Consider the following 26,099-nt stretch of genomic DNA (forward strand, 5'->3'; position numbering starts at 1 on the left):
AGCACCCTGATATTTCTACTCGTCAAGTGTATGAAAATGTTTTTTATCTTTTGTTCTGGGGCAGGTGTTGTCTTATCATGCAACATGTTCGAAGGCAGAAGTTGATAAATTCAAGGTAAGATTTAAGTTTCTACTTATTTCTGAAAATATAACAGTAAATTAATATTAGTGTAGATTATCTGAGAGAAGTTTTATATCATAAGCAGAAAATCTTAATTAACAATGATTTATGAAGGACATATTACATGTTAGGCTGTTAAGTAGGGAAGGTGGAAGATGTCTTTCAAAGGGTCAAGAGCTGCAGTGGTGGGTGCACAGCAGCAAAGTCCCATTGTGCCAGCACCAGCTACTGGCACTGCATGTCAGTGTGGGTTTGGTGGCCTCCTCAGCAGGAACCATCACAGGGAAGTCATACCATGTAGGTGATGAGGGAGAGACTAGAGAAAAAGAGAGGAACTTGAGACTTTCCATGCTTATAGCGTGGAAGCTGCCCTGTGCTTACTAAAAAAGCAAAACATTCTCTATCTTGATTGTGCATAGGGTCAGAAGGCTGGATGGAAAGATGAGGAATCTTCTAACTCCTCTAAGAACCCTGGGCAGAATGTGGAAGTGATGTGTTCTGAGTGTAGCATTGCTAGGGACCAATAATTACATGTTTTCACTGAATCCTGCCTTTCCATGGGCTAGAGAGTGGGGGGAACAGTGACCTTGATCTTTAATCACTGCCAGCAATCCAGAGCTGCTTTTGTGATAGACTGTCTTTTCCTGCTTGAGGAGGCACTTGGGAAACTTGGTGATGCTTCCCTTGGCTATGAGGAGGCAATGCTGGTAGAGGGCTCCTCAAAGCTGCTTGGGAGGCTCTCATGGTGGGTATCACTGTTGGTCTCCTGGACACAAAGTGCATCAGAGACTGTAGTGAAGTCTGGGAAGGAGATCTGGACTGTTGTGACCCCACGCTGCTGTCATTCCCTGCTCTGGAACCCTGGCATCTGTCTGGCTGCAAAATAGCTCTTGGGTGGTAATTCTTACTCTTGAAAACATGGCTGGCATAGAGCTGATACTGATGAGTTATCTGGGCTGAGGAAGGGCAGCTCTTGCTAGTTAATTAGTTTGAAGATTATTGCCCAAATGGTGGCTGTGCCTTAAGACTCTGTATCGATACCTGGTGATAAGGGTATAATATTCTACCTTCATTGTAGTTACTGGTACGGTTACCCAAACTTGTGTGTGCTGAAGATGAGATTACTGAAGTCTTGCTTGAAGATCATTCCAATGCTACAGGAAATACTTTTGTGTGTGCAAAAAGTTGTATTCAGTGTTTGGCAAAAGGAGCTAAACACTGTGTTGAGAGAGAGGAAAGAAAGGGATAAAGATTCATCAATTTCCTATTTTATTTTTGTATTTCCATTTACCTTAGAATAAGCACCTGTAATACAGTTTCTATGACTCTCAGGATTCCACCAGTATCTTTGTATGTACAAGAGGGCCATTCTTGATTGCTGTCAGCCACTGCAAGACAACTCTCTTTCACAGTCTGTGCAGTTGAAATAACAGCCTGCTATGTTACCCTTTGGACTCAGATGCTTGTGTGATGAGAAGCTATTCTACTTGTTTTCCCAGGTGACTTCATTAATAGATAGACCAGTCTCCAAGAAATGTCTTTTTATGATCTGTTTACCTTGAAGGCATGCAACTATCCATTTAATGGTTAATAATAAGGTAAAAGGAAATGAAAAGCATTTATTCATTAGTAATGCCAAAAGATACATTTCCAATGAAGAACATAGATGAGAAAAAAAGGAATATAACCAAGCTATGCTTAAAGTAATTTAAGCTATTTTTTCAGAAAATTTTTCCCTTGCCTATATCCAGTTTTCTCATTTTCAGTTCCTGACAAAATGAGTCTCAAGTAGTCTTTGTTAATGGCTTTACACCACTGGATGTAAACAAAACAGAAGAACAAAATCCCAGAGACAACCAGCATGTCCTGTGGGCCTGTGACACAGAGCTCATCCCCAGAGAGGGCCATCCATCTGTGGGATGAAATTACTCCCATCTCCCTGCTTGCAGCCGGTCTCCCTGCTGAGGTCTCCCAAGGCATCCTACCCTGAAATCACTGTTCTTTTCTCTGTTCATTATATTGTTATATTTTGTGTAAGCCCTTTGTTATATTAGGGTCATCTTCTAGACTTGACTGGCTAATAAACCATCCCTCCCTCTGGGGGTGTTTGAGGCTAGAACTGTCCCCTCTCTCTGTGGTGAGTTATTGGCAGATGTCAGAGCACGCGTCTGTTAGGATTTACCTGATGTCCTGGTTCAGTCAGAGCAGACACACACACGATAGGAACATCTAAATGAGAGTAATGCCAGGAGCTCACTATTGGCTCCTGACTGACACAGCACCTAGCAGTAATTAATGATTTGGAGTGACAATGCATTTGAGTTGGCAACTTCTCAACATATTACCTCAAATATATTGTAACCGGACCCCAGAAGCTTGGAAATAATTACATACTCTTGTAGTACAAGTTTTTTCTTTCCCTCTTTATAATCTTATTTTTTATAGTCTTCATAAACTGTTTCTCCATTAAGTTTTATTTGGTTAGGATCTCAAGAATATTCTGATAAAAAGTGAAAAATTGCAAGTCTACTTGAAGTTTATTTTTCCTCTGGTTTTTACCAGTGAATTATCTTATTGCATTATAGAAAGCCTAGGCAGACTAGTAAAAGTTGATTTTTTTTACTTGAAATTTCATCAATAATTTCTTAGTGGATGAATTCACAAACATACAAATTAACAAATATACCTGCTATCTTTTAAAGAATTAAGCATAATCACTGTGACCAGGTTCTGTAAGATAAATGACATTTATTTCTGTTTCTTATAATCCCATCTAAGAATTAATGAAGAAAACCCCACCTTAATAAGAAACCCTTAAGGAATTAAATACCTTTTTCCAGATGTTTATCTGGGAAAAAGTGCAAAGCACTATTGCTGGTGGAGCTGGAAAAATACAGAGGGAAGTTCACAGTATGGAACAATGAAACGTGAGTATGTGAAAATTGACCATGTCATACAATTGGCTACTAAATATTTTTAGATTTTTTGGGTTTTAATTTTTAGTTTTAGATTATGATGGCTTCCAAAAAAAAATTATATTTATTATACTGTTAAATTCACACAACTGCATAATATTTTTTAGGTTTTCTGATATGTGCCACATTACTATGCTAAGTAGATTTCTGATACCATTCCTCCAGATACAGGAAGAAAAACTAAACTTTGCTTTTCATGGGCATTTGCAAGTAAAACAAAAAACCCCATCACCTAGAGTGCAAATTTTTCTGACAATGTCTGGAGTCTTCAGCCTGATTTATCACAATGCTTCTCCTCCCTTGCATCTACATAATTATGTTAAATTCAAACTGAATTTTGGCAGGATAAGCTAAAGTAATGCACCGTTGAATCATCCCCATATCAATATTAATTTTATTTTCAAAAAGTTAGAAAAAGCTATTATTTTAGAAACTGTGGCAACTCAGTTCTCCCTTGTATTTTAGACTTGAAAGACTATTCTGTCATTTCTGTTGTGTACTAGTGCTAGTGCTTAGCTATAAGCATTTGTGTCACTGGAATAGATAAGGCACTTGAAGTCTGATTAATCTAAGATTGAAGCTATCCTATAGGATAGTCCTGTAGTGCCAGGTTTCTTCTTACTGAAATTCCAGTTCTGTGAGCCTAAATATAGTTATGTGTTAGACAGATATAGATACATGAGTAAATAATGCAGAATTGTGTCCAGGACTGGATATTTATAGCAAGAGTTACTGATTTATGAGACAGTAATGATTAAGTCCTGTGTCTTAGCAAGCAGCTCAACAAACACACATCACCTTTAAATTTAACCAATGTAGTTTCCAAAGAGAATATGTAACCACTGTCCTATTATGGGCAGTGTACAAGAAGCTATTTTTAAGAAGCAAGCCTAATTGCGCAGCTGTCAATGGTATAAGCCAGATCAATATTTAATGACTATGATGCATTATTTATAGCCCTGTGAGAGATTCCCTTTTTTAGGTCAAACAGCACACAGGAGAGATACACAATGGAAAATAATGTATCACCTGATTTACAGAATCTTCAATTCAAAATGTAGCATGAATAACAATTTCTGCCTTTCTCAATTTTGCAGCCTGAAGTGTGGCTATTTAAGATCTACCTTCACATAGGGAGGCTTTTGTGTCTTTCTTAAAAACACTAATTTAACTACAGAATGATGGAAAGAGTTGAACTAAACAAGAAATAACTTTAAAGACTGCTATTGTATATGACAATGTAAAGAGTTGAATCCATGAAAGAGGATGGATCTATGTGAATTTGATACTTGGAGTGAGTTACGCATGATTTACCATTTGTTATTCACGCCTTATGCACTCTTAAATGTGTAACAATGGGCAGCACAACGAAAAAAAATGAAATTTTTGTACTGATTTTATCTTCAATCTCTGAAGCAATAGGGAAGGCATTCCTTGGCTATGTTATTGTCATCTTTCAATTTAGAACTAATTTAATTACTTTTATAAGCTTGTAATTAAATAATTTTTAGTAGTTTATAGTAATTAATTCATAGTCTTCCTCAGTAATTAAATTTCAGAAAGGTAATGTGGCCTTTGTCTTGTACCATTTATGAAATATTGCCATAGAATATGGGGGGTTTATGCACTGCTGCTGTTCTGTTGCACTGCTGCGTCAATCTCTTTGGTAACCTGTGTTTACCAAACCCACAAGCACGTAGTCACACTGCAGCATCAGCACTGCAACCCGTGGGCCCGGCCATGTGTGTGGGGAAACACGGAGCTCTTCACATGCTGCAGGATTTTCCAGATTGGCCTCCAAGGCTGCTCACACACGCTTCCCTTTGGCTGGCACTGAGCTTTTCCCTAGTGCTATTCCAGCTGCTCAGGTTCTGCTGAAAATAGCAACAATAGGAAAAAAACTAAAGAAAACTTCAGGGTAACCAGGGCGTTGAAATTGAATTGTGCTCCCTTTTTCCTTTTTGAGAAAGGTACAGGATCACAAGATGTAAAACACAGTTTATTTCTCTACTTTTCCACATCCACTGCCCACATAAGACAAGACCTAAAGCACTGTGTTAAGAGTTTCGTAATTCATGAAACCAAGGTCTTTATTTATTACATTATTTTGTACACTTTGACATGTGCCCATGTCTTCAGTTGTCGTGGAAATAAGAAGTCAAGAACACATTGCATACACTGAAAATAATGATAAAATACTGAGTGTTTATACTAGTTTCTGAAATGTGAGGCTGTCATCTGACTTCCAGCAAGTGCTCTGTAGTTCAATTTTTTTCCAGTTTCAGTGAACAGGGAATGGCATGGAGAAGTGGAGTAGGGAAAGATTGTTCATGGTATTTTCTCATAAAATGTCTGGATTTAGGGACATCAGATGAAATTAGGGTGGAGATTTTAATCTGATTAAAAATGTCTCTTCAGCAAACTAGTAGTTAAACTATATGACCTATCACTGTAGATGTTAATGAGTTAAAATGATGAATTAGCAGAAGGAAAAGGCAGAGACTGATGTTCTCTGGGTCAGGGAATCTCCAAGGCGCAGCTCACCAAAGCAGAAAGGAGTGCACCAGGGGGGTATGTTTTTTCAGTTCAAATAATATTCCCTGAGGGTTTTTGCTTATTTTCTTCCATGAGGTGTTTTATCAGAAATAAAGTCAGATTAATTTTATGTGTCAGAGACATGAGAAGCACCTTTCACGCATTACTTCTGGAGCTGTCCTGCTAGACTGGTGCCGTACTACAGTGCCTACCCTAATTCAAGGAATAGTTAATAGAGAAAGCTAGTGGGAATTCTGAATTTGGTTTCAAAAATTTAAACGTTCAGTTTTATTGAAATTTCAGCATAGGTAATCAAGATGAGATTAAACTGCTGCAAAAGGTTGCTGAAAAGATTCCTCTTGTGTTTCTAAAACGGCCACATTTATTATTTCAGGTGAAAACATAGAGCTCCCAGAGTAAAATGTTCCCTTCCCTCTGGGGCAATGGAATATGAATTTTCCAAGATGTTGTGGAGGTAAGGTTTACAAGGAGTATTTTAGCCTGGTGAGGCTCAAGCACTGAGCTGCCATCCTGTGTCCAGCCAGCCCTGCCTGTTGACTCTGGAGGAGTTCAAGGGAGGCTGTAGTGGTTGTGAGGATACTTCCACCCTCTAAATGTCTGCAGTCTAACTGGGCAAGTTCCTTGTCCTTGTGTTGCCAAATTATCTGAGCAGGGCAGGGCACTGCTTCATGTTTTGGTTTCCCATTTGCAAAGAGGGGACAGAAATATTAAAACATCTGTGAAAGGTTTCAACAATTCTACTTTTGGACTGCAACACATTTGTGTGATGCAACTGTATTGCATTTGCATGATAAGCTTGCACAAAACCAGTTTATTTTCTGGTGTAGGAGATAAGTAAATCCTGGTTTAAAATAAATCTTTCTTTTGAGGAAAAACTGTATATGATTGAGAGAGTTAAGGCAAAAGAAAGAAGCCTGTGCCTGGAATCTAGCTGAAGCCCACAATTTAATCATATAATCATACCCAGACAACTTTTTCTGTTAATTTATGAGTTTAGCCAAGTCATTAAAATAATTTTTAAAAGATATAGGCTTCTTTCAGCAAGGAATAGATTCTGGATCGCTTCAGGGCAAGGGCATTACAGAACTCAGTAAGGAACTTCTGTAGAATTTTTTTAATATGCAAAGGCAAAATATATTTATTCCTATATCTTTATGCTATGCAGAATAATCTTTGGATACATTTACACTGTGGGTTAAAAAGAAGGGATCTTCAGCGTTATGATTAAAAAGAAGAAGTGAAAAATCAACATTTATATTCTAACTGCAGAGTAAAGACACACAGTAACTAGAAATATTAAATAATAAATGACTAGTTCTGAGATCAACTACTTCATAGTTAGACAACAGCTTAAATCTCCTCATTAAATACTTTAAAAAGTAATAAACTTCAACCAATGAAAATAACAAAATTAAAATATGTGCCTGATCAAAACAGTCTTTGTACTAGTTACTTTAAAAAGCTGCCTTCTCTAAAGCTGAAATAGACTTCAATTGATCTAGATATTTCTAATTATTTCTGCTATACTCTAATATTTACAGTACTAAAAAAAAACATTCCATGTAGTTGAAAATATCACTGACTTACTGCCTTTAATAGTGGCTGTTTTTCAGTTTCTTAGTAATTATGCACAGTAATACAGTGACACTTAAACAACAGACATTTTCAGCAGAGAAGTAATAAAACACTTAGGATTATTAAGTTGTCCATACTAAAAAAAGCATGCTGCTACTTTGCTGTTCCCAGATACTGGATTTTTGTTATTCACATGGGAAATTTTGTGTTTCTTGCATCTGTTTCCATATGCAAAACTACAATTGGTCCAGGTCTTGAGAATGCTTAGAAAAACAAGTTAGAAAAAGCAATTGTTGGAACACAGTATTGCTCCCAAGTGAAGGTGACATAATTTAGTACTCAACAGACCTGTTGTCTGTTCTTCCATCTGATCAGTCACCATACTCCGTAAGAATCCCTTGTCAGATGGAAAACATCAAGGAATAAACACAGTTCAACATTGCTACCCTAGGTAGCCAGCAACCATGCAAAAAGTCATAAGGCATGGAATATATTTACATTGCCATCCAAGCCAGAGGGATAGCTGATGAATGATTTAAAAAGGAAAAAACAACACTTGCCAAATAATAAAGTAGTGTACTTCAGTCAGTGACAGACTTTGGAATTTCTGTTAGGAAAGATTTTCAGACAGGAAGAAAAATTTATCTAGCAAAGACTCCTGCACTGAAAGTGGGCCAGCATAATTTAAAATTTGAGGTACTTCAGTGAAAGATGGTAATGTAGGAGTTCTTCAGTGTGACTTTATCATAGTTATTTTGCCACCAACAAGGAGCAAGTTATTCCCCACACAGTTGATAAGACATCCCTTGGGCTGGCCCTGTATGTGACAGCTCACTCTTCTGAGACCTGCATTCCCAACTGCTCCAGAAAGACCATTGTAGTGTTTATTTTGTCTCATGAAAGAATTTTCAAAGAAATCTATAAAAATGGCATAATATTTCACATTTTAAATTATTCCTTATTTATCTGTGCTTGATTCCTTCTGTAGCCCCAGCAGACTGAGAATTATACCTAGGCATTTTCTGGTTAAAAAATGAAGTTGCTTTTCACCAAACTTTATTTAGATAGAAACTTTCTAGTTGGCATTGATATTATCAATTTTAATTTTAAAATTAAAAAACTTAGCTGTACTGGATTAAAAACAGGATTTTTTTTTTAATTTAGCATATACCCTACAAATGAAAAAAATATTTTTCTTTATTTCTGCTTCTGTGCAGTGTGCCAGCTACAAGCAATTGTTTGTCATAAATGTTTGCTTGTGTTGATTTTAAATTATTAATGGCAATATTTCTACAGGATTTTTGTTTGTTTGTTTTTAGTATTTTACAGCAAGAAACATAAATGTCCCCCAGAGGAAGAACGCAGTGTTCTTTAAAGGCTTTTGACATTTCCAACGAGTTGATATTAGAGGTAGAACCTTTTCATAAGTAAAACACTCAAAAGTGGAGGGTGGGAGACATGTTTTTTCTGAGATGAATCTGTTTGGCCACTGGGTGCCATCCTTGCTCCACTTTAAGGCTGGTCGCCAAGCAGCATTTCTGTTAAGCCGTAAAATCCTGAAAAGTAATGCCAGTGCAATTTCACACCACCACAATGTTTGTGTGAGTGCATGTGGTAGAATATGTTCCCAGCACAAGGCAGCGTGTCCTTCTTGCACAAGTCACTGAGAGACTGAAGAGAAATATCCGTGCAGGTTCAGCCATGTTATGTCCAGTCTCATATCCAGCAATTTTTTTTTTTTTTTGCATTTCTCCATCAGGTGGTGAGAATGAGGCTGTGCTGAAAGGGCTGTTCCCACACATGAGCATGTGAGTGACCGTGCTTCTATGCAGTATTAACTTAGGCTTTGGGATTATTTGAAAGAAAAAATTCCCTGGATGCACACTTGTTTTCTAGATCAATTTGGGATGTATGTGTCATCAACCAAAACATTATCTAGCCTATATTATGTAAAAAAATATTTGTAATTGCAATCTTGTATAGGTTATTTATTACACTGTTTCATTGTCTGCTCAGGGTGGGGCCAGCTATTGATTTAGTCTGGGCAAAATCCCTGGCAGAGTAAATATACTTTCTAAAAGAGATTGTGTCAGTAGTTCTGTGGGTTTAGTCTTTCAAATTTAAACTGCAAACACTTTACGTGTATGAGAAATAGACTATAGCACACCCCCCCCCCCCCAATCATAATCTGCCTGTGCATCCAACAGCCTGTTCGGTCGCTTCAGCATAACCGGCCTACCCCTGCTTTCTCTGCTGCCACACAGCTGTGTGTGTGTTCTGTCCCTGCAACAAGCTCAGGGGCACACAAAAACCCCACCCCAAAAATAACAGAAAAATCCATTTCTATGTATGGCCTTCATAAACTCTACTGTTATCCTGATTCCAGTATCTACTTGTGCTACCTCTACTTTCCCTGAAGGAAACCTGTTGCTGTGAGGAGTGGTAAGGAAAAGTTATAAGCAGCATAATATATACATACATTCAAAACATGAATGTCAAAAAATTAGTGTTTTTGTTTGTATTGCAGCCTTTTACCTTAAAGCAGTGATACATGAAAGCAACTTTTACTTAGAGAAAATTTATAAAGCTAGTAATACGTAGGTAGTAAGTAAGGAGCTAAATAAATACAAGATTTAAGTGCCTATTATTTGGTTTTTTGTTGAAAGAATGGGATCTGCACATTTTGAGTTTTTCAGAAAGGTTGTGGTGATGAGGCTGTGACTTGTGTGTGAACCAGAGCTTGTGGGACAGTGCAGGGTGCTTAGGCTTTCTCTGCTGGGGGGCTTTGTGGATGAAGGGGGGAGTGGAGGATGTCCGTTCTGCTCTGGGGAGAGGATCTGGGCTCGGTGTTCAGCCTGCCCTGCAGAAGCCTCACATGGGATAAGCCTTGGCTTGTGATGCTGTAGTGAGATGAACCTCTGGGTTTGGGGAGAAAGCTCTTTTGGGCAGTCCTGGGTGCTCCTAGGGAGTGCTTTATGGGTTCAGAATGGGATGGCTGGATTTCTTTTAAACCTGCAATCAGAACTTGACAAAAAGTAAGGAGAAAAAGACAAAAACTTTAAAGAGAATCACTGAAATGTTCTCTGTAGGATTTCTGCAAATGTACGTTGTAAGGTTGAAGGTGTTGTCAATATTATTTATTGTCTACCTGACAGTATTCTGCTATAGCTGTCACTCTAGCAGGTCTGAAATAGGACTTTCTCCCCAGTGGAGCAGTAACCCACTCATATATTTGCATAACTTTCCCCACCAGTCACTGTACTGCCAGCCTGATTTGTCACAGCTGCTCGGAAAGAAAATTTCCGTGGCTCTCAGGAATCCCAGTGCCATTGTGCTCCTGCAGCACCACCAGGGCCCCAGCGTGACATGGGACCACTGGTTCTGCAGGTTGGCTTTGGTGCACTGAGAGCTGCTGGAGTGTGCTGGGATCAAAAAAATAGTGTGATACCAGTACATGTGCCATTGTGGCTCTGGTGGGATTTTTGAGGTTCTGGTTCTGGGTTTTTTTAGTGTCTGATCTTGGCAACCCCTTCACTTTTTTCACATGCTCTCTTCCACCGTGTGCCCAACTGAGAGTTGCAGGGCACAGTCTGGGCTGTTTGTCACCAAACATGTGAGTTCTCCCCTATGCCTTCACATCGTGTCCACCGCAACAAGAATCTGTCCCTGTTCCTTCCACCCTTAATCATGTTTTTCCTCTTCTGAGGCTTCAAGGAAGGAGCTAGAACTTTTCCTCCACTTTCTGGGTAGGAAAAGGCTACGTTGTATCCCAGTTTCCTCACCCTCCCAAATTTACAGGCATGCAGGGGGGTCAGTCCACATTACCCATTCTGCTCTTCATGGGAGTAACAAAGCTGACTTTTTGCCACCAAAACCAAGTAAAGCTTTGTGGGAAATGGCAGCCTGACACTTTTGTAGTACAGAGAAATAGTTGCCCTAGGTTTGCTGCTTGTGTTTGTTTGAAATTCTGAAACAGAGACTGAATAGACCCTTTTGTACAAACTTCTCATCTGCACTGATGGTCATAAAAACTCGACAGTTGCTAGCCTGCAGTATGTGACACACTGGTTCTTTCCTAATCACCATCAGCCAAAAGGACGTGAACACTCCCCAGCGCGCCTTGGGAGATCATTGTGTCCAATGTGCATGCCCTGTAAAACTCCAGTCCTAGGCTGCTGTGGTTATGGACTTTGGCCTTAAGAATAATAGATGCCTAGACCATTAATTGTTTTTATTTTATGTCTCTGTTCTTTTAAAATCAAAATTTCTTGTTCCTTTTATAGGCTGCCATATATTTTGGTTTTGTGTACTAGGAAACAACTTTAGCATCAAGAATTGATTTTTAGTAACATAAAATAACATATTTTGTGTCTATTGTAGTTTGTAACAACATTTTATACGTCATATTTTTATCTCTGAAATGTATTATTTCTTTTTGATGGGCCCCAGTTTCAGAAAGTGATATGTTCAGATAGAATTGATTGACTGATTAGAAATATTCAAAATTTTTTCTGCTTTTTAGCTATAATTCTGGGCCTAGTTTTGGAAATAGCATGTGTAATACTGTAATGACATACCTTCCCTTGCCCTTTTAAAATGAAAATTATAAGACTTTTAAATTACAAATCCTTTCCTCAGGCACATACAGTTTTATCCCAAAAGCAGAAAGTAAATACCATACTTTTGTCCTAAGCCCACACTGTATGATAATAATAATAAAAAAAAATCCTAAATGCTATATTTGGTAGTGATATATTGCTTAATGGCTACTTTTCTTGTTCTGATAGAAGAAGCAGACTAAGCTTCTTCGCGGCTTTCTTAATGCTGTGAAGTTTCTCTCTTTTAATTAAAAGAAATACTAGCATCATACTAAGCAGTAGTTATGTTTGGTAAATGGTCTAACCAAACACAACTTTTTGAAACAAGTCTAAATGCCACTTTCTTTGTTCTACGTTTCACATCTAAAGCACTTGTCATGCTGTTCATTTGCCATTTGACGGTGGAGCACTTGCACCACATCCATATACGTGCTTCAGCTGCAGATTTTGAAGCTGGATGCATGTACTGCATTATTCTTGGTTTACAGATGTAAAACTTGGACTAAATCAAGGAATGACCTTTTCCAGCAAAGGGCTCAGACACCTATTGTGGGACTTGGGGCACAGTTTGGGCATTTGATCTCACAATTGCAACCCTCTGTTTATCTGTAGGGTTAATCTGAGGAGGTATAAAATACACAAATCCTGTTCCACCATTTATTTTATCCAACAACTGTTCAGATACAAGACATTCACATGACTGGAACATCAAAGGAGTCTGGTAGATCTGGCAGCTGAAAAGTGTGTTTATATGGCAGCATGCGGTCTCCTTGGGGCAGGGGCATAGGACTGGTTGGCCTCAAAAGCTCTCTCCAAACTAAAGGAGTCTGTGTTTCTGGGTGATCCCACTATTGAAGTCAGAGAAATGCTCCTGTGATAATCATGTTTAAAAAATTATTAGAATCAAAATCAAGAGGAAACTACACAAAAGTCATTTCCATACCCACTCCCCTTTACTGTAAATATTGTAAAATTCCCTGTAAATGCCACTGTCCTGCTTCTGCTTCAGTTGTCATTGGAAAAGAGGTGTTAATTCAGCATTGTGAAGGGCAAAGAGTTGCCATCCACAGTCTCCAGTAACAGATGGAGGCCTTTAAAAGCCAGTTTGCTCTGGGCATTAAACATGCCTGAGCTACAATATTTGATTCTCTTTTGGAGAGAGTAAATGTGTCAGACTGAATATAACAGGCTTTGGTCTTCCATGGCTATGAAGTAGTACAAAATTTGTCCACTGCTGCTGATAACTGACTATAAAGATGTATTTTAAAAGATGCCTGCCTGCAGCTATAAATATAAGCAAGTATTTTAGAGGCCTTTATATATGAAAAGAAACATTCACAAATAAAAATCTTTGCCATCAGAAAATGATGTCTTCAAAATGGCTTCATAGAATCATAGGGGATTATGTGAGAGATAATGAAGGCATCACATTTAAATATTCTTCACTTTGATGCTTTCTTCAGCTTTTGATGATAATCCTTTAAGGTTTTTCAGATCCTAATCTTCTGAGAGAGATTCGAGATGAAGAGATACTTGAAAAGACAATTTCATTTCTTGTGTGTGTGTCACATTGTCTGGAGCTTCAGTTTCACTCCAGAGTGTACATGAGGTCAGATCCTGACCTGCTATTCGAATAGTATGTGGACTCTGGACTCTGACAATGCCCCTGGGATTTAAGATGTACACCATATCATTTTGCCATTCTTTTGCTACACTGGGATATACATTTCATGAGATATCTTTATATGTGTGAAATATAATCAAGTTTCTTGTTACTTTTTTTCCATCAGTCTGGCAGTATTTTCTGATGAGGAAACCTTGCTGAGCATTCCACATGCCACTGTAAATAAGGTTATGCAAAAAGTGGACTACATTCAGTAAGTGGAAGTTGCTGCTACAGAATAGTTCTAGTGTCGCATGGGAAGGAAGCTGAGTATATCAAATGGCAGAATGTGCCTTTTTCTTAAACAAAGCCGTACTAATCTATTTATCAGTATGTTTCAAAATACTTCCCTTGCATAATATACACTGATGTCTTATCCACACAGGTACTAAAACTGAAGTAGAGAAATTTTAAGATTACAGCAAAGTAGGATTTCAGTGTTTTCTGTGTTTAGCTGGACTGTTTCATTTATTTATCAGTATGTTTCAAAATACTTCCCTTGCATAATATACACTGATGTCTTATCCACACAGGTACTAAAACTGAAGTAGAGAAATTTTAAGATTACAGCAAAGTAGGATTTCAGTGTTTTCTGTGTTTAGCTGGACTGTTTCCATGGTAGTGCACATTTTACAAAGAGGAATTTTACATGCTTTGAGAAGAACTTGCTAGTTTCTTTACATCTGATTTTATCACATTATCAAATATGGATATAGAAGATTGTGAATAATATGCTATTAGACGAGTTAGTGCAAAATCATTTAGTAAGCATTGTCCTTCTTAGGTTTTTTTCATCCACAGCAGCCCAAAGTGTTATTAATACTGAACCAAAAATGTTATTTTTCTGTTCCCATGGGCTGTCATTTATAGTGGCCAGAACTGTGACTTTATGGTGAAAGCCACTTTGATGTTCCACGTGTTTTGCAGTGAGGGTCATTAATTACATATGGCCTTTTGTGATGGCCAGTGGGAAGTAAGGTTCAACCAGGCACTTGTCTCTTACCTGTTCACATGTACTCTGAGCAGGCTGTGATAGAATTTATGTGATAGCAGAGAGCAATGAGGAAAGGAGAGTCAGTCTCCAACCTGAATTGAGTACAAAGGTGCTTTTCCTCCTTCCTGTATTCATTCCGCCCTATCCCATGCACCTGTGAGAATGGAGTAATCACAGACCTTATCCTTGTGCTCTTGTTTGGAGGCATGACATCCTCTTTTTCAAGCTACCAGTGACTGATGATATTTTCCTAGTCTGGCAACTGCCAAGTTTGTACTTTATTAGGCAAGACCAGTTGCCTTCCATGTGTTCAGCCAAATTTCTGTTCTTGATGTCTTTCAAGACAAATTTTTGGGTTAGTACTGGGGTATGGAAATGTGACCAGAGGAAGCACATCCAGCTTTAACTTACCATAAGCTTATAAAAGAGTCATGTGAGTTTTTCTCAAGGATACAAAGAACATTGAAATTGCTTGATTCATAGGGTTAAAAGATTCCAGAGTAAAATGTTCTTATTTGGTTTTAGAAAGGGAAAATTGAACTTAAAAATGTCCAAAAACCCCAGGCCTTTTAAGTGATTCTAAATCACTGGGGTGCTTTAAAAAATAATTTCACTGTAACTTGATTTTTAATTGCCTGCCCCTCCCTTTTCCTGTCATGGTACATTCATCCTCTCTGTTTTCCTAAAAGAGAGTGTTGTTATTGCTGTTTATTTTAAGATATCCACTGGAATTTTTCCTGCAGCACTGCAAAAATTTCAGGGAGGGATATGTTTTAGTATTCTGCATTATTAATATTTTTTTATATCTCTGTAATTAAAATAATGAAGTTTTAATGACTATTCTTCTCTAAACCCTGGACTTCTGCATTTCTAGCCTAAGAAGCTGAGGATAGTCAATGCCAGGTGCAGCCAGAATATTGCTGCAGCCCCACAACATATCATTTTTTGTAACATTATTCAAATTAGGCTCTGCACTCATAATTCTGTTGTTTCCTTTATTGCTGTTGTAAAACAAATGGTTCTTTTATACAAATGTTATCTCCTGGCTATTAATTCAGCAGTTATTTTGGATTATGGCACTCCTGTTAAATTTAGGAATGTAAAACCTCATAAATATTTAAAAGTTTGAGACTGACGTGGGAAGAAATCGTTTTTGACTTGCTTTGTTAATATCCTGTTGTTCAATTTGTAATAGATTTGGAATATATTGTTATTTCTCCATTGTTTGACAAATGAAAAAACAATTTTAGTTGAGCAACTGTGTCAAGTGTTCTACCTTGAATTGCAACAGGCTGGCAATAGTGTTGGTTTCCAGTAAAAAATAGCAAGGAAAAGATCTGTTTCTCTTTAAGAGGCCAAAAATTCTGAAAATGTTAATCAGAGCCCACTTCAAAGTTAATGAAAATGCAGCAATGGGTTTCTAAAGATTGTTTTGACAAAACAATTTCAAGAAGCTCTGTTCACAATCAAGTGCTTCTCTTTCTGCTTGTTATTTAAGCTTTTCACTAAGGAACTACGGAGCATGATGTACAAATGTGTTTCTTCCCAAAAAGGGATTATACTAAGAATCTTATTTCTATCCAGTGACTATGTTCATAGACTAAATATTAGTGTGCATCTCCAATATCCCCCAAGTCTCTGAAGAGTAACTGAATGATTTAAAAAGTCACAATTTTTGTAAGATTGCTGGAGGTCTGGACAGCACAGTCTCTGGGCCAGCATTTCTGCTTCACACCTAGCCTTATTTATTTATTTATATCCTTCCTTCCTGCCTTCCTTACACTGGGAAGTACAGACATAGTTTTTCAGATCTTAAAGGCTGTTAAGGTGTAACTCCTGTTGGGATCATCTAGAAGTATTCCAGTATTTCAATGATCACTCAGAAAAACATGCTGAATTGATTCAACCTGGGAAAGTATGTTAGCAGACAACTGAGTGTGTAGTTAACAGAACTTGCATCTCTGGAGCATGCATGCTCCAGAGGTTCTTCAGCTGTGTCCTGGGATGACACTTGATAGGTTTGTTGTATTTCCTGTATCAGTTAAGCTCCCTGGCACAGCACCATGACTTTCTGAGGTACTGGCATGCTTTACTGGATACTGAACCGAATAGACTTTCCTTCTACCTAGCAAATAAGTTAAAACCACAGTGTTAATACTATTTTATGACAGGCTACCACCATCTTCTCTTACATGGTGTAGCTAAAGCAGCTTAATCTCTGCATAAAGTAATTATTGAGGTGGCACTTTGTCTTCAGCCAAAAGATTTTTAATATCAGTAATTTGTAGTTAGAGTGCAGTATTTCAAAACACAGGTTTTCAAAAAGGAAAACCATAAGGTAGTCACATAGAAGCTGTAACAGTGAAGTGAACTTACATTACAGTTGCATGAACTAACTGGTATTTTATGCAAGTGCATAGCTGAATATGCCACACCAGCTGAATCCATGTGACTAATTCAGCATTGTCCAGCCCATAGCCTGTGAGCTGGATCCAGCCCCTTTGTGAGGCTTCTACCTGACCCATCACCTTCTCACTGCAGATGACAGGGGACAGATGCTCCTTCAGGAGATTCATCCCCCTGCACCTGCCCTCTCTAGAGAGATGAGCAGCAAGTCTGAAGGGCCGTAAGGAAGGGTAGAGAAGCCTAGGAGTTTTGTCAGCACCTCTGCCTGGCTCATGCAGGTGCTGCCACTGAGCAGGCCACAGCACATCTGTGTGCTGAGCTAAGTACATTAGCCAGTCCAGCACACATTCCTATTTTGTGTGTGCATGAGAAGCTCATTCCTCTCTTACAAACAGAAGTCCCTGTTACACAGACAAAGAAAAATGTAAGGCTTTTGCTGGTTTTTTATTGGCTTACTATATAATCAGCATGTTGAAAATTCTTTTATTTTACTTTGGAGAGTACTTCTGCTAGACATTTCTTGTATTCCTCTTCTTTTAGTTCTATGTGTGTGTAGTGAACAGTGTAAAGCAAAGGGCACTTGTATGCTTACGATTGTGAAGACATTTGGATGAAGAAATTCTGCAGAGCAGTATATTTACTTTGCATTTCTAAGTGGTAGCAATTACAACTCCCAGCTTCTGGCTATCCAGCTGTTTCTTGCATTACAGCACTGTCGTTTGCATTGGAATATATTGTGTTACTGCAGTAGCTGTAAAGTGGTCAGCTTTCAGTCTAAATGCTGTATCTGGGCTCCAGTTGGGATGGTGAACATATTTCCTGCTCATACGAGGTTCTTCTCCTTCCTACCGTTTCCACACTCTGTTAGCTTGATGTGTTTGTATTTCTCAGATGAAGACTTACTGATCAGCATTTGAATCAAGCAGGGGATGTATTGGCAGGTCAAAACTGATGTACAGTTTGTTTCTTGTAAGAGTGAAAAAAAAGAAAAAAAGACTGAAGTTTTGAATCAGATATTTCCCTTTGGCATTTTCAGGCAGCAAACATCCCTCTGGTGTCAGAGCTTGGCATTGACAATATCCATTTTGATGACTTCTCGCTCGATGTGGATGCCATGATTACTGCAGCCCTGAGGATGTTCATGGAGCTTGGAATGGTTCAGAAATTTAAAATTGACTACGAGGTAACCATCTGCGCTGCAAATATCTGCTGCTTTTGTCTTGGCACTGCTCTGTCCATTTGTACACATTTAGTAGCCCTGCTACAAATTGTACTTTCAATTTCAGACACTGTGTAGGTGGCTTTTGACGGTGCGGAAGAACTATCGAATGGTTTTGTATCACAACTGGAGGCACGCTTTCAACGTCTGCCAGCTGATGTTTGCCATGTTAACTGTGAGTATCCAGCTACACAGTCCCCTAAGAGCTTTTACTGACACATTGCCTAACCTGTCTAAACATTTTCCAGCATTCAATTTCTTTTCTAGTTATTATGCTACTTATTTCCAGTAGCAAAGCAGACTGAACTTGCTCAACTTAAGGCAGCACATATTTGGCAAAACCGTATAGTGTTTTAGTGACAGTGATATCACAGAGACATTAAAGTGACTGAAAACAGATGGCAGTCTTGGAGTGCTCTTGTTATTGCAGATCTTGATCTTACAAGATGTTTTTCTTTTGGAACTCTTTGATTTGACATTTATTTCAAAATCCTGGTTGGGAACTACAAAACCAAAGAAGATTAGAATTCCAAAGTATTTATTTTGTTGATATTTATTATCTCCTTATCCAGCTTCATCTAAATAGTTTTAGAAGGTACTGCCTCAAAACATTTGAAAATCATCTTCCAGCATAGTGATCTAAGTGAGTCTTGAGTCTCCACTGGACACTGTTGACACTTAGGGGTTTTACTGCCACGTATCTCCAGCAGTACCTGTAGCTCCTTTCAGCATACAAGTAAATTCTGCTGAAAGTACCACTGCTAGCATACCAGAAAAAGTATGCTGCTCTCTCTCCCTACCTCACAGCAACCTCACTGCGTGAAGTAACACGTTTGGCTAGTTAATTCTTGTACCAATAAAAAACTCAGTGGTCCTGGATGCTAGAATTTTGTGTGTTAGGCAAGAAAAAAAGTCTGACTTCCACTAGCAGGTAGATGTTGTTCTAGTGCTTGGTCCATCCCAGCAGGGTGGGTGTATTTCTGTGAGTGTTGATGGAGGCATAGTGAAGCTGTACCATACACCATGAGACAAAGGAAAGGGAGATGTTCAGTGAGAGAATGGTCACCTCTTCCTCTGGGCATGAGGCTGCTGAGCTGAGCAGAGTTAACATTGTTTCAGCAGGCACTTGCTGATGCTCTCTAAGGAAATTCGGTGATAATGCCTGGGTGTTGGTAGTCTTTAAGGTTTTATGAACTTGACATGCTTTTTTTTTCAGTTTTAGAAAAACGAAAAGCATTTTACTCTGATGAGTATGGGCAAAGGCAGGCGATGCCGCTGGGTGTGAATTACAGTAATTTCTGCCAGAAACTGCCAGGGGTGGGGAGCCTCCAGCCCCAGCGGTGACACCCCTAGGTGGAGCTCCGAGGCCAGGTTTGCGGCATGCTGCTCTGTCGGTGGGACTAGGCATCTCCATCCCGGCTAGTGGTGCCCGCATTGGGGCCAGCAGGGAGGAAGCAGGGCCCTGCTGCTCCAGCAGCCACCAGCAGCCTCCCGGGCCTCCATCGACAGATGCTCTGACCGTGGTTCTCACAGCATAATTTCAGAATCCTTTTAGCAGTCAGCACAGGGATGCAACTGTCTCTGGAATGTGATCCGGCATTTTTAAGCCAAGTTCATTTCCTCACCCATGCTCCTGGTAATAAACAGAATGAGCAATTCCATGTGCAGGGCTGGATGCAAGTGGCCACAGCATTGGACTCACCACACATCTCGCCCCACTTTGCTCTGGCTGAGAACAGAATAAGTTCAGGTGTGTGATCTGTTTGGTCTGCTCTCCCTTCCAGAGCCAGGAAGATTCATTTTGTGCAAAAACAAAGACACAAAAGAGAGACTCAAGACTAGTAATAATACAAGGCTTGCTCCTACTGTGTTTATCTTGGGGATACCATCCAAGTTAGTGTGTGCCTTCTTTTTTCACTGGTAAAAAGGGGAAAATTCTTTGACAAACCCTTTGAAGGGCTTATCAGAGCCTTTCTCTGCTGGTCGAGAAGGCACTGCTTTGTACAGTTATTGCCCCTTATTTCTGATTTCTCCATGATAGTCAGCAATACAGACTGCCCCAAAAATATAAACCAGTAATTCTATTTTAGGGCATTTTCAGGTAGGATTTACCACAGCAGAGTAATGTCTAACCTGTAATGCAGTAGCCTCTAAGGGCCACCATACTCCCACTGAATGCACAAGGAAAATTCAGCTGTGTTGAACAAGCCGAACAACAGAAATTCAACAAAGAGTAAACCAGTTGTTTCATTCCTGGTAAACTCAGCCTTTTGCATATCTAAAGCATGTTCCTGTATATCTAAGTATGTATTTTCTCTCTCCCGAACAATTATAAGCCCAGTTCTGCAAGCCATAGTTCTATATTTCAGATGCCCAAGTATTCTGAAGAGAAGCACTGCAGCAAGACTGCTCCAGCAGGTTACGGGAGTACATGAGAGTAAATGCAGGATCAAGCCCAGGCTTCATTATCAATGCCTTTGCCAAGTTCACATTGATACTTATTTCAAAGGGCAAAAATGAACAAGTAAGCAATACCAAATTAAAATCCCATCTGGTGTGCTAATAACAAAACATATAGATGTGGGGCAAGGTATAATGAATGCAATTCATTTCCTCACATGAAAGAATGACCTCCATAACTCACTGGAGACTCTGCCACTCGTGAGTTATGGGTCATTCCTTTTCTGGTGAAAATAAATTTTACTGCACCGTCGTCTATAGCCATGTATTCTTTTTTCTCTTGTAAATTCAGAAAACAGGGAAATGTAATCCTCTGTTTACTTGCATTATGTTCAAAGACGATATCCCCTTACTGTAGTATTGTTTTAAATGAAATGTTTTTTACTACATGACATATGATATATTTCTTTCATATATTCAGTGACAAGACTTTTCATTAAATTAAATGTGCCATTTATTTTTGAGATATTGCTACTGTTAATAAATTCCTTAATCGGCTTTCCTGCATTTGCAATACAGGCTGAATCCTTGAATTTAATCAAAGCTTGGATTACACTAAAGAATATTTATTACAACATCAATTTTATATTATAAAACTTCTCTTTTAAGTTGTTTTAACTTAGCCATGAATATTTTCTCTAGATTGAAACTTGACACATGATGTGTTGTCAGTTAGAAACTATTTTTAATCCCTTTTTATAAATAGACCTCTATTATTATTTGTTATGCAAGAGCTATGTTGAAAAAAATAAAAAGTGAAAGCACTATTTTTAGAGGATTTTTTCTACTTGGGTAGATGTTACTGAAATTAAACAAAAAGCAATTCTGCTAGAAATCAGGCGAATCTCTTTCCTATTATTCAAGTTATTCTGTACACCAGTGGATTCTACACAAAATTAATCGGTTTTTTCCTCATACTTGATTATCTTTTCTGATGTGTAAACTTTAAGTAATTATAAAGCTTTTGTAGCAAGTCTTGCACTTCCTCAATTCCCACTGAAATGCATTCCTGAGCACCTGGGGGAGCTTGGCTTCCTGTACTGCCTAAGTATTAACTGTGGCCACATATCAGACTGTCTAAACAGAGGCTACTTAGATTTGAATGTGCATTTCTTTAAGTAGAATTTGTGGTCTTCAGGGTGAATAGCAGAGCTTTCACAGAGTATTGCAGCAATTGATTGGCATTTCTGAGTGGGGTGTAAGTTCCCACCAGGGAAGGGCAACAAGTCCCATTGTATCACTTAAACCCTCTTCTTGCCAGTGGGTGAAATTATGCCCTGTTGAAAATCAATGACATTTGGAATTCTTACATGGTATTAGTGTTCAGCCTTGGTCTGGTCCTCCAACACAAATGTATTTTGTGTTTCTTGTATGTTATTTCCTTTCATGCGAACTACATCATGTGGCTAATTGAGGAGTGTCACTGGAGACTGGCACTGTGAAAAGACAAGTGTTATGATTTTCCAGCTCAGCCAGTCGTTTTTGTGGGCAACACGCCCTTCTGCTTCTGAAGAAGCAGGTTGTTTCTGCCATGGGTAAGAGACACAGCACCAGTGAGGTGGTGTCCCACAGACGCTCTAGCACCTCCTCCAGACAGGATCTGTTCAGGATGCTTGAGGTTAGCAATAACAGTAAGTGTTTCTTTTCTGACATGAGCCAGTTGAGGCAGGAATACTGCTATGACAAGTATCCGCAAGGAGAAGCATAGTGGTAAAAAAATGTTTCTAGGATTAATTCCCCCATTCACATAGTCAGTCATGTCTGATCTGCTTGTACGGAATTTCATTGCATTTGTTTTCAAATATCTCTTCCAAATTCAAGTGGGTATCTGCAGCAGAAATATGCCCTTTGACACATTTAAATCATTTGACTCCTTAAATCATGCCACTTCATTTCACTGTCACAGATTTTTAAAAAATCTCCTAATAGTTCATAACAGTTCCATAGAGTATATTTTACCTGGGTTCTTTTAAAGGTCTTCCAATTTAACATGTCAGCTATCCCTGACAGTAGGGATTGACTAAGATGGTCATCTCAAGATTCAGGAAATCTTTCTAAGTACTTATCTAAACATTAATTTCAAAATGGAATCAGCTTGGTTTTGGTTTTTTATTTCTCTGATAGAAAAATCCAGTTCCTGTCTCAGTTTGCCATTACTGGTATTTGTTTTCAGCTCTTTGTGCCTTTAGTGCCTCCTGGGTAGCAGAGAAATGGCATGCTGGAAATGCAACAGAGAGATAATAACAGATCACTCCAAGGACATTATCTATTCTGCTAACCATCTGACATACAGCAGGGAATAGAATATGACAATAAAGCATTTATCTTCTCCTTACTGAAACGTTCATGGTTTCAAAACAAAGTTGACTGTTGCTCGATGGACTAACATTACTTATCCCTTTTGCTACTGATCGTTACAGCTGCTATTTTTTTTCTGCTCTCAGACTGCAGGATTTCAGGAGATTCTAACTGAAATTGAAATTTTAGCTTTGATTGTGGGATGCTTATGTCACGACCTTGACCACAGGGGAACCAACAATGCCTTCCAAGCCAAGTAAGCTTTCTAATTCTTACTATTTTAATTTGGTTTTCTTCCATGGGAGAGCAAAAGGTGACCAGGATAAAGAATGAAGCATTAATTTCAAGCCTGCTAGGCCAAGGCCAAGTACTCTTATTCCTGAGTGCAGTGAGGGACTATCCATCTTTATCATTCTCTGTTCCTTTAAGTAATTGCTGGCTTGTCCTTTGTAGCTGGCTGTTGAACTGACACCACATATTGAAATGTGGTGCCAAAACTTGATGTTCTTTTCAGGCTCAGCTGTTACTGATTCTGACTTTCAACTCAGGAAGTACCTAAATTGTCTGTGTGGGTTGTTCTTGCTGACTGGGGTGCATGACATTAAACAAAACCTTGTTCTACTATTGAGAAGAAAAGAAAATAAGTGAAACTGAAACAATGCTTTCACAAAAACCATGCTGCTGCCTTCAGGCACAGTGAGGTAGACGCAGGTTTGTAGAAAGTTTAAGGGTGGTACTTATAACTGTGTAGGTAAGGGAACTCCTTAGACTAAGGTCAAATTCATTCCAAAATCTGTGTTCCCTGATAATGGGAGGGACAACAGAAAATGTCCCCAGCAACATCCTGGCCAAGCTGTGAAATAAAGCTGCCAGACACAGAGATTCCTTCAATCCCATGTTGTTTTCTTCATTCAACGGTTACTCTGCAGTCAGAATTTGAGGCCCAAAGGCATTCCTGTCCTGCAGATCCCACTGTGCATTTTCAGCTTCTTCTGTCCTGCCATACTGCTAATCATCCAGTGTGATGGGGGAGTGGTCAAAAGGTTGTCCAAAGATACTTGAAAGGCAGAGTGATGCTGTATTAGCCTATTTTGTCCTACCTTTTGCAGAAGTACTCTGCTGCAATGTGTGTATGCATGAGCTGCTGCATTTCTGGGGGCAAGTTGCCTCAGTGACCATCACTCAAACTGATGTTTCTGATGTTCACTAAGCTGCCATTTCCTGAGGTATTGGTGTTGCCATACAATCTCAATGAAACAATGACACTGTCTGGATCTTCAATCACCATAGCAGGGAAAATCAATTGCAGTGCTCAAAAGACAGAACTTGTGGTGCAAAGGTTACCAAGCACTGCTAGATGCCTTTTTGCAGCTGAGTCTTGAAGAGAATCAAAATAGATGAGACAAATGGGAAGGAAGCTCAGCTGATTGATGTTTATGTTCCTAATTTACAAAGACGAGACCTAAGATTTACATCCTGGCCATTTTAGGCTCTGATTAAGTTAACCACTTCTCTGCTGTACCATTACACAAGAGCATCTTTTGTGCAGAGGAAGGGCTAAGTTAAAGGTACAGGGTTCAGCATTAGACTGCTATCATTTATACTTGTATGACAGCAGAGTACGGAGAGGAGGCTACCATTTTATGACTCCATAAAGAAACTGCTGAAGACATTTAATGAAAGACAAACATTACCACACATGTATAAAACATCCCTGAAAACAGAAGCTGTAGTTTTCGTAACGCCAACTATGATTTATTCCTCTAACCTGACATAAATTTAAGCATCACATTTTCCTATTTTATCTTCAGTGTCCAATACTGCTGTTCTGTATGATGAAAGTTCAAGAGGTATATGATGGAGGCAATATCACAGTTGTCTCAAATGGCTCTGTTATATATGTCAACATCACATTCTCTAGGGATGATGTTTCCTGGACATCCTGTTCTCTCATATAGCTGCTTCTGATAATTAAGTATCAGTATGGTGCAGTTTTATGGTATATGCTCCTAGGAGACTCCTTCTGTCTCTAGCATAAACTCTTACTCTCATTTCTTTGGAAAGAAAACCCATCTTGTCACTTTAGGCTGGGTCCCAGAAGTGAAGTACTTTGCCTGAAGTGCTTTGGTACTTGGTGAACAGTGACCGTTTTGACAATCCAGTCCCATTCCCAGCACTTCCCAGCAATTTGCAATTTTATAATTTTATTCTGTACATTTTTGTCCTTTAAACTTAGAAAACCCACCTGCTCTGTACATTTTGAATCTGATTTTGGTTTAGACAGTAAATGTGATGAGAAAATACATTCTAGAGATATGCTAAGCTTTACTTTCATATTCACTGCTTTTACTTGTGGTCTTTTGTTTGCCTTAGTATTTGCAGTTGGGTTTGTTGTTGTGTTTTGGGGTTTTATTTTAAGAGTTTGTAGTTGCCCATTGTAAGCCCTTATGTTTATGCCTATTAAGAATTAAAAATAAAAGGTAGCAGGAGAACAGCCGATCCCAGCTGAAGGACGTTATTGTGTGTCTTTACTGTGCAGTGCTGTGCCTGTGCTGTTGCTGTTACTGAGGCACTTGGAAAGTTGCATTACACAATTTCCTGTAGTTCTAGAAAAATCTTTAGTCAGGTGACAATATTTAACAAAGTCTGGAACATAAATGCTTTGTATCTGGATTTAAATTAGTATTTTGATCTCATCAATTGTCTTAAGTGGGGTTGCTGAAGTGGAGGTGGAGAGTGTGGCTGTGTACTTTTGTTACTAAATTGTCTCTGAAACCTGCTTCGTAAGCAGACGAGCGGGATTTGTTGCCTTCCCGTGTTCTGTTTCAGGAGTGGATCAGCCTTAGCTCAGCTCTACGGCACCTCTGCTACCTTGGAGCACCACCATTTCAATCACGCTGTCATGATTCTCCAAAGTGAGGTACAAAAGCATTACTGTTAATCTCACTGTAAACTGTTGGGCAGTTTCAGCTGGAGAAAGGAAATACCACATACAGTACCTTTTTAATGCCCTCTCCTTGAGGAATTATTTATTGGTTACCACAAAGGTCACAACCAGCACAAAATTAAACAACTACAAATGATCATAGAGCACAGAGATTATATTTGTCTCAATCAGCGAGGGGCAAGGAGAATACATCCTAATCATATTGTCGGCTTTTCTCCATCTTCTTACATATATCCTGGTTTAGAGGTAGCTGAAACAGGTGCTCACCTTTCCCCACAGGTGTCATA

At 38.9% G+C, this 26,099-nt stretch overlaps 1 protein-coding gene and 1 long non-coding RNA gene across 6 annotated transcripts in view; one reads left to right on the forward strand and one right to left on the reverse strand.

Annotated features, from left to right (window-relative positions):
• The window catches only part of PDE11A (phosphodiesterase 11A), a 118,399-nt gene that overhangs the window by 61,675 nt on the left and 30,625 nt on the right, over positions 1-26,099 (forward strand). For all 3 annotated transcript variants that reach the window (XM_048309402.1, XM_048309403.1, XM_048309404.1), the window contains 5 exons: positions 65-115; positions 17,925-18,071; positions 18,175-18,282; positions 23,012-23,121; positions 25,695-25,785. In XM_048309402.1, coding sequence (XP_048165359.1) covers positions 65-115; positions 17,925-18,071; positions 18,175-18,282; positions 23,012-23,121; positions 25,695-25,785 — 507 coding nt within the window. The remainder of the gene's footprint in view (positions 1-64; positions 116-17,924; positions 18,072-18,174; positions 18,283-23,011; positions 23,122-25,694; positions 25,786-26,099) is intronic.
• LOC125328536 overlaps positions 1-26,099 on the reverse strand; it is a 120,480-nt gene that overhangs the window by 59,348 nt on the left and 35,033 nt on the right. The window lies entirely within an intron of this gene.

Source organism: Corvus hawaiiensis, chromosome 7, assembly GCF_020740725.1.
Source record: "Corvus hawaiiensis isolate bCorHaw1 chromosome 7, bCorHaw1.pri.cur, whole genome shotgun sequence".
In the NCBI taxonomy this organism is placed as follows: Eukaryota; Metazoa; Chordata; class Aves; order Passeriformes; family Corvidae; genus Corvus; species Corvus hawaiiensis.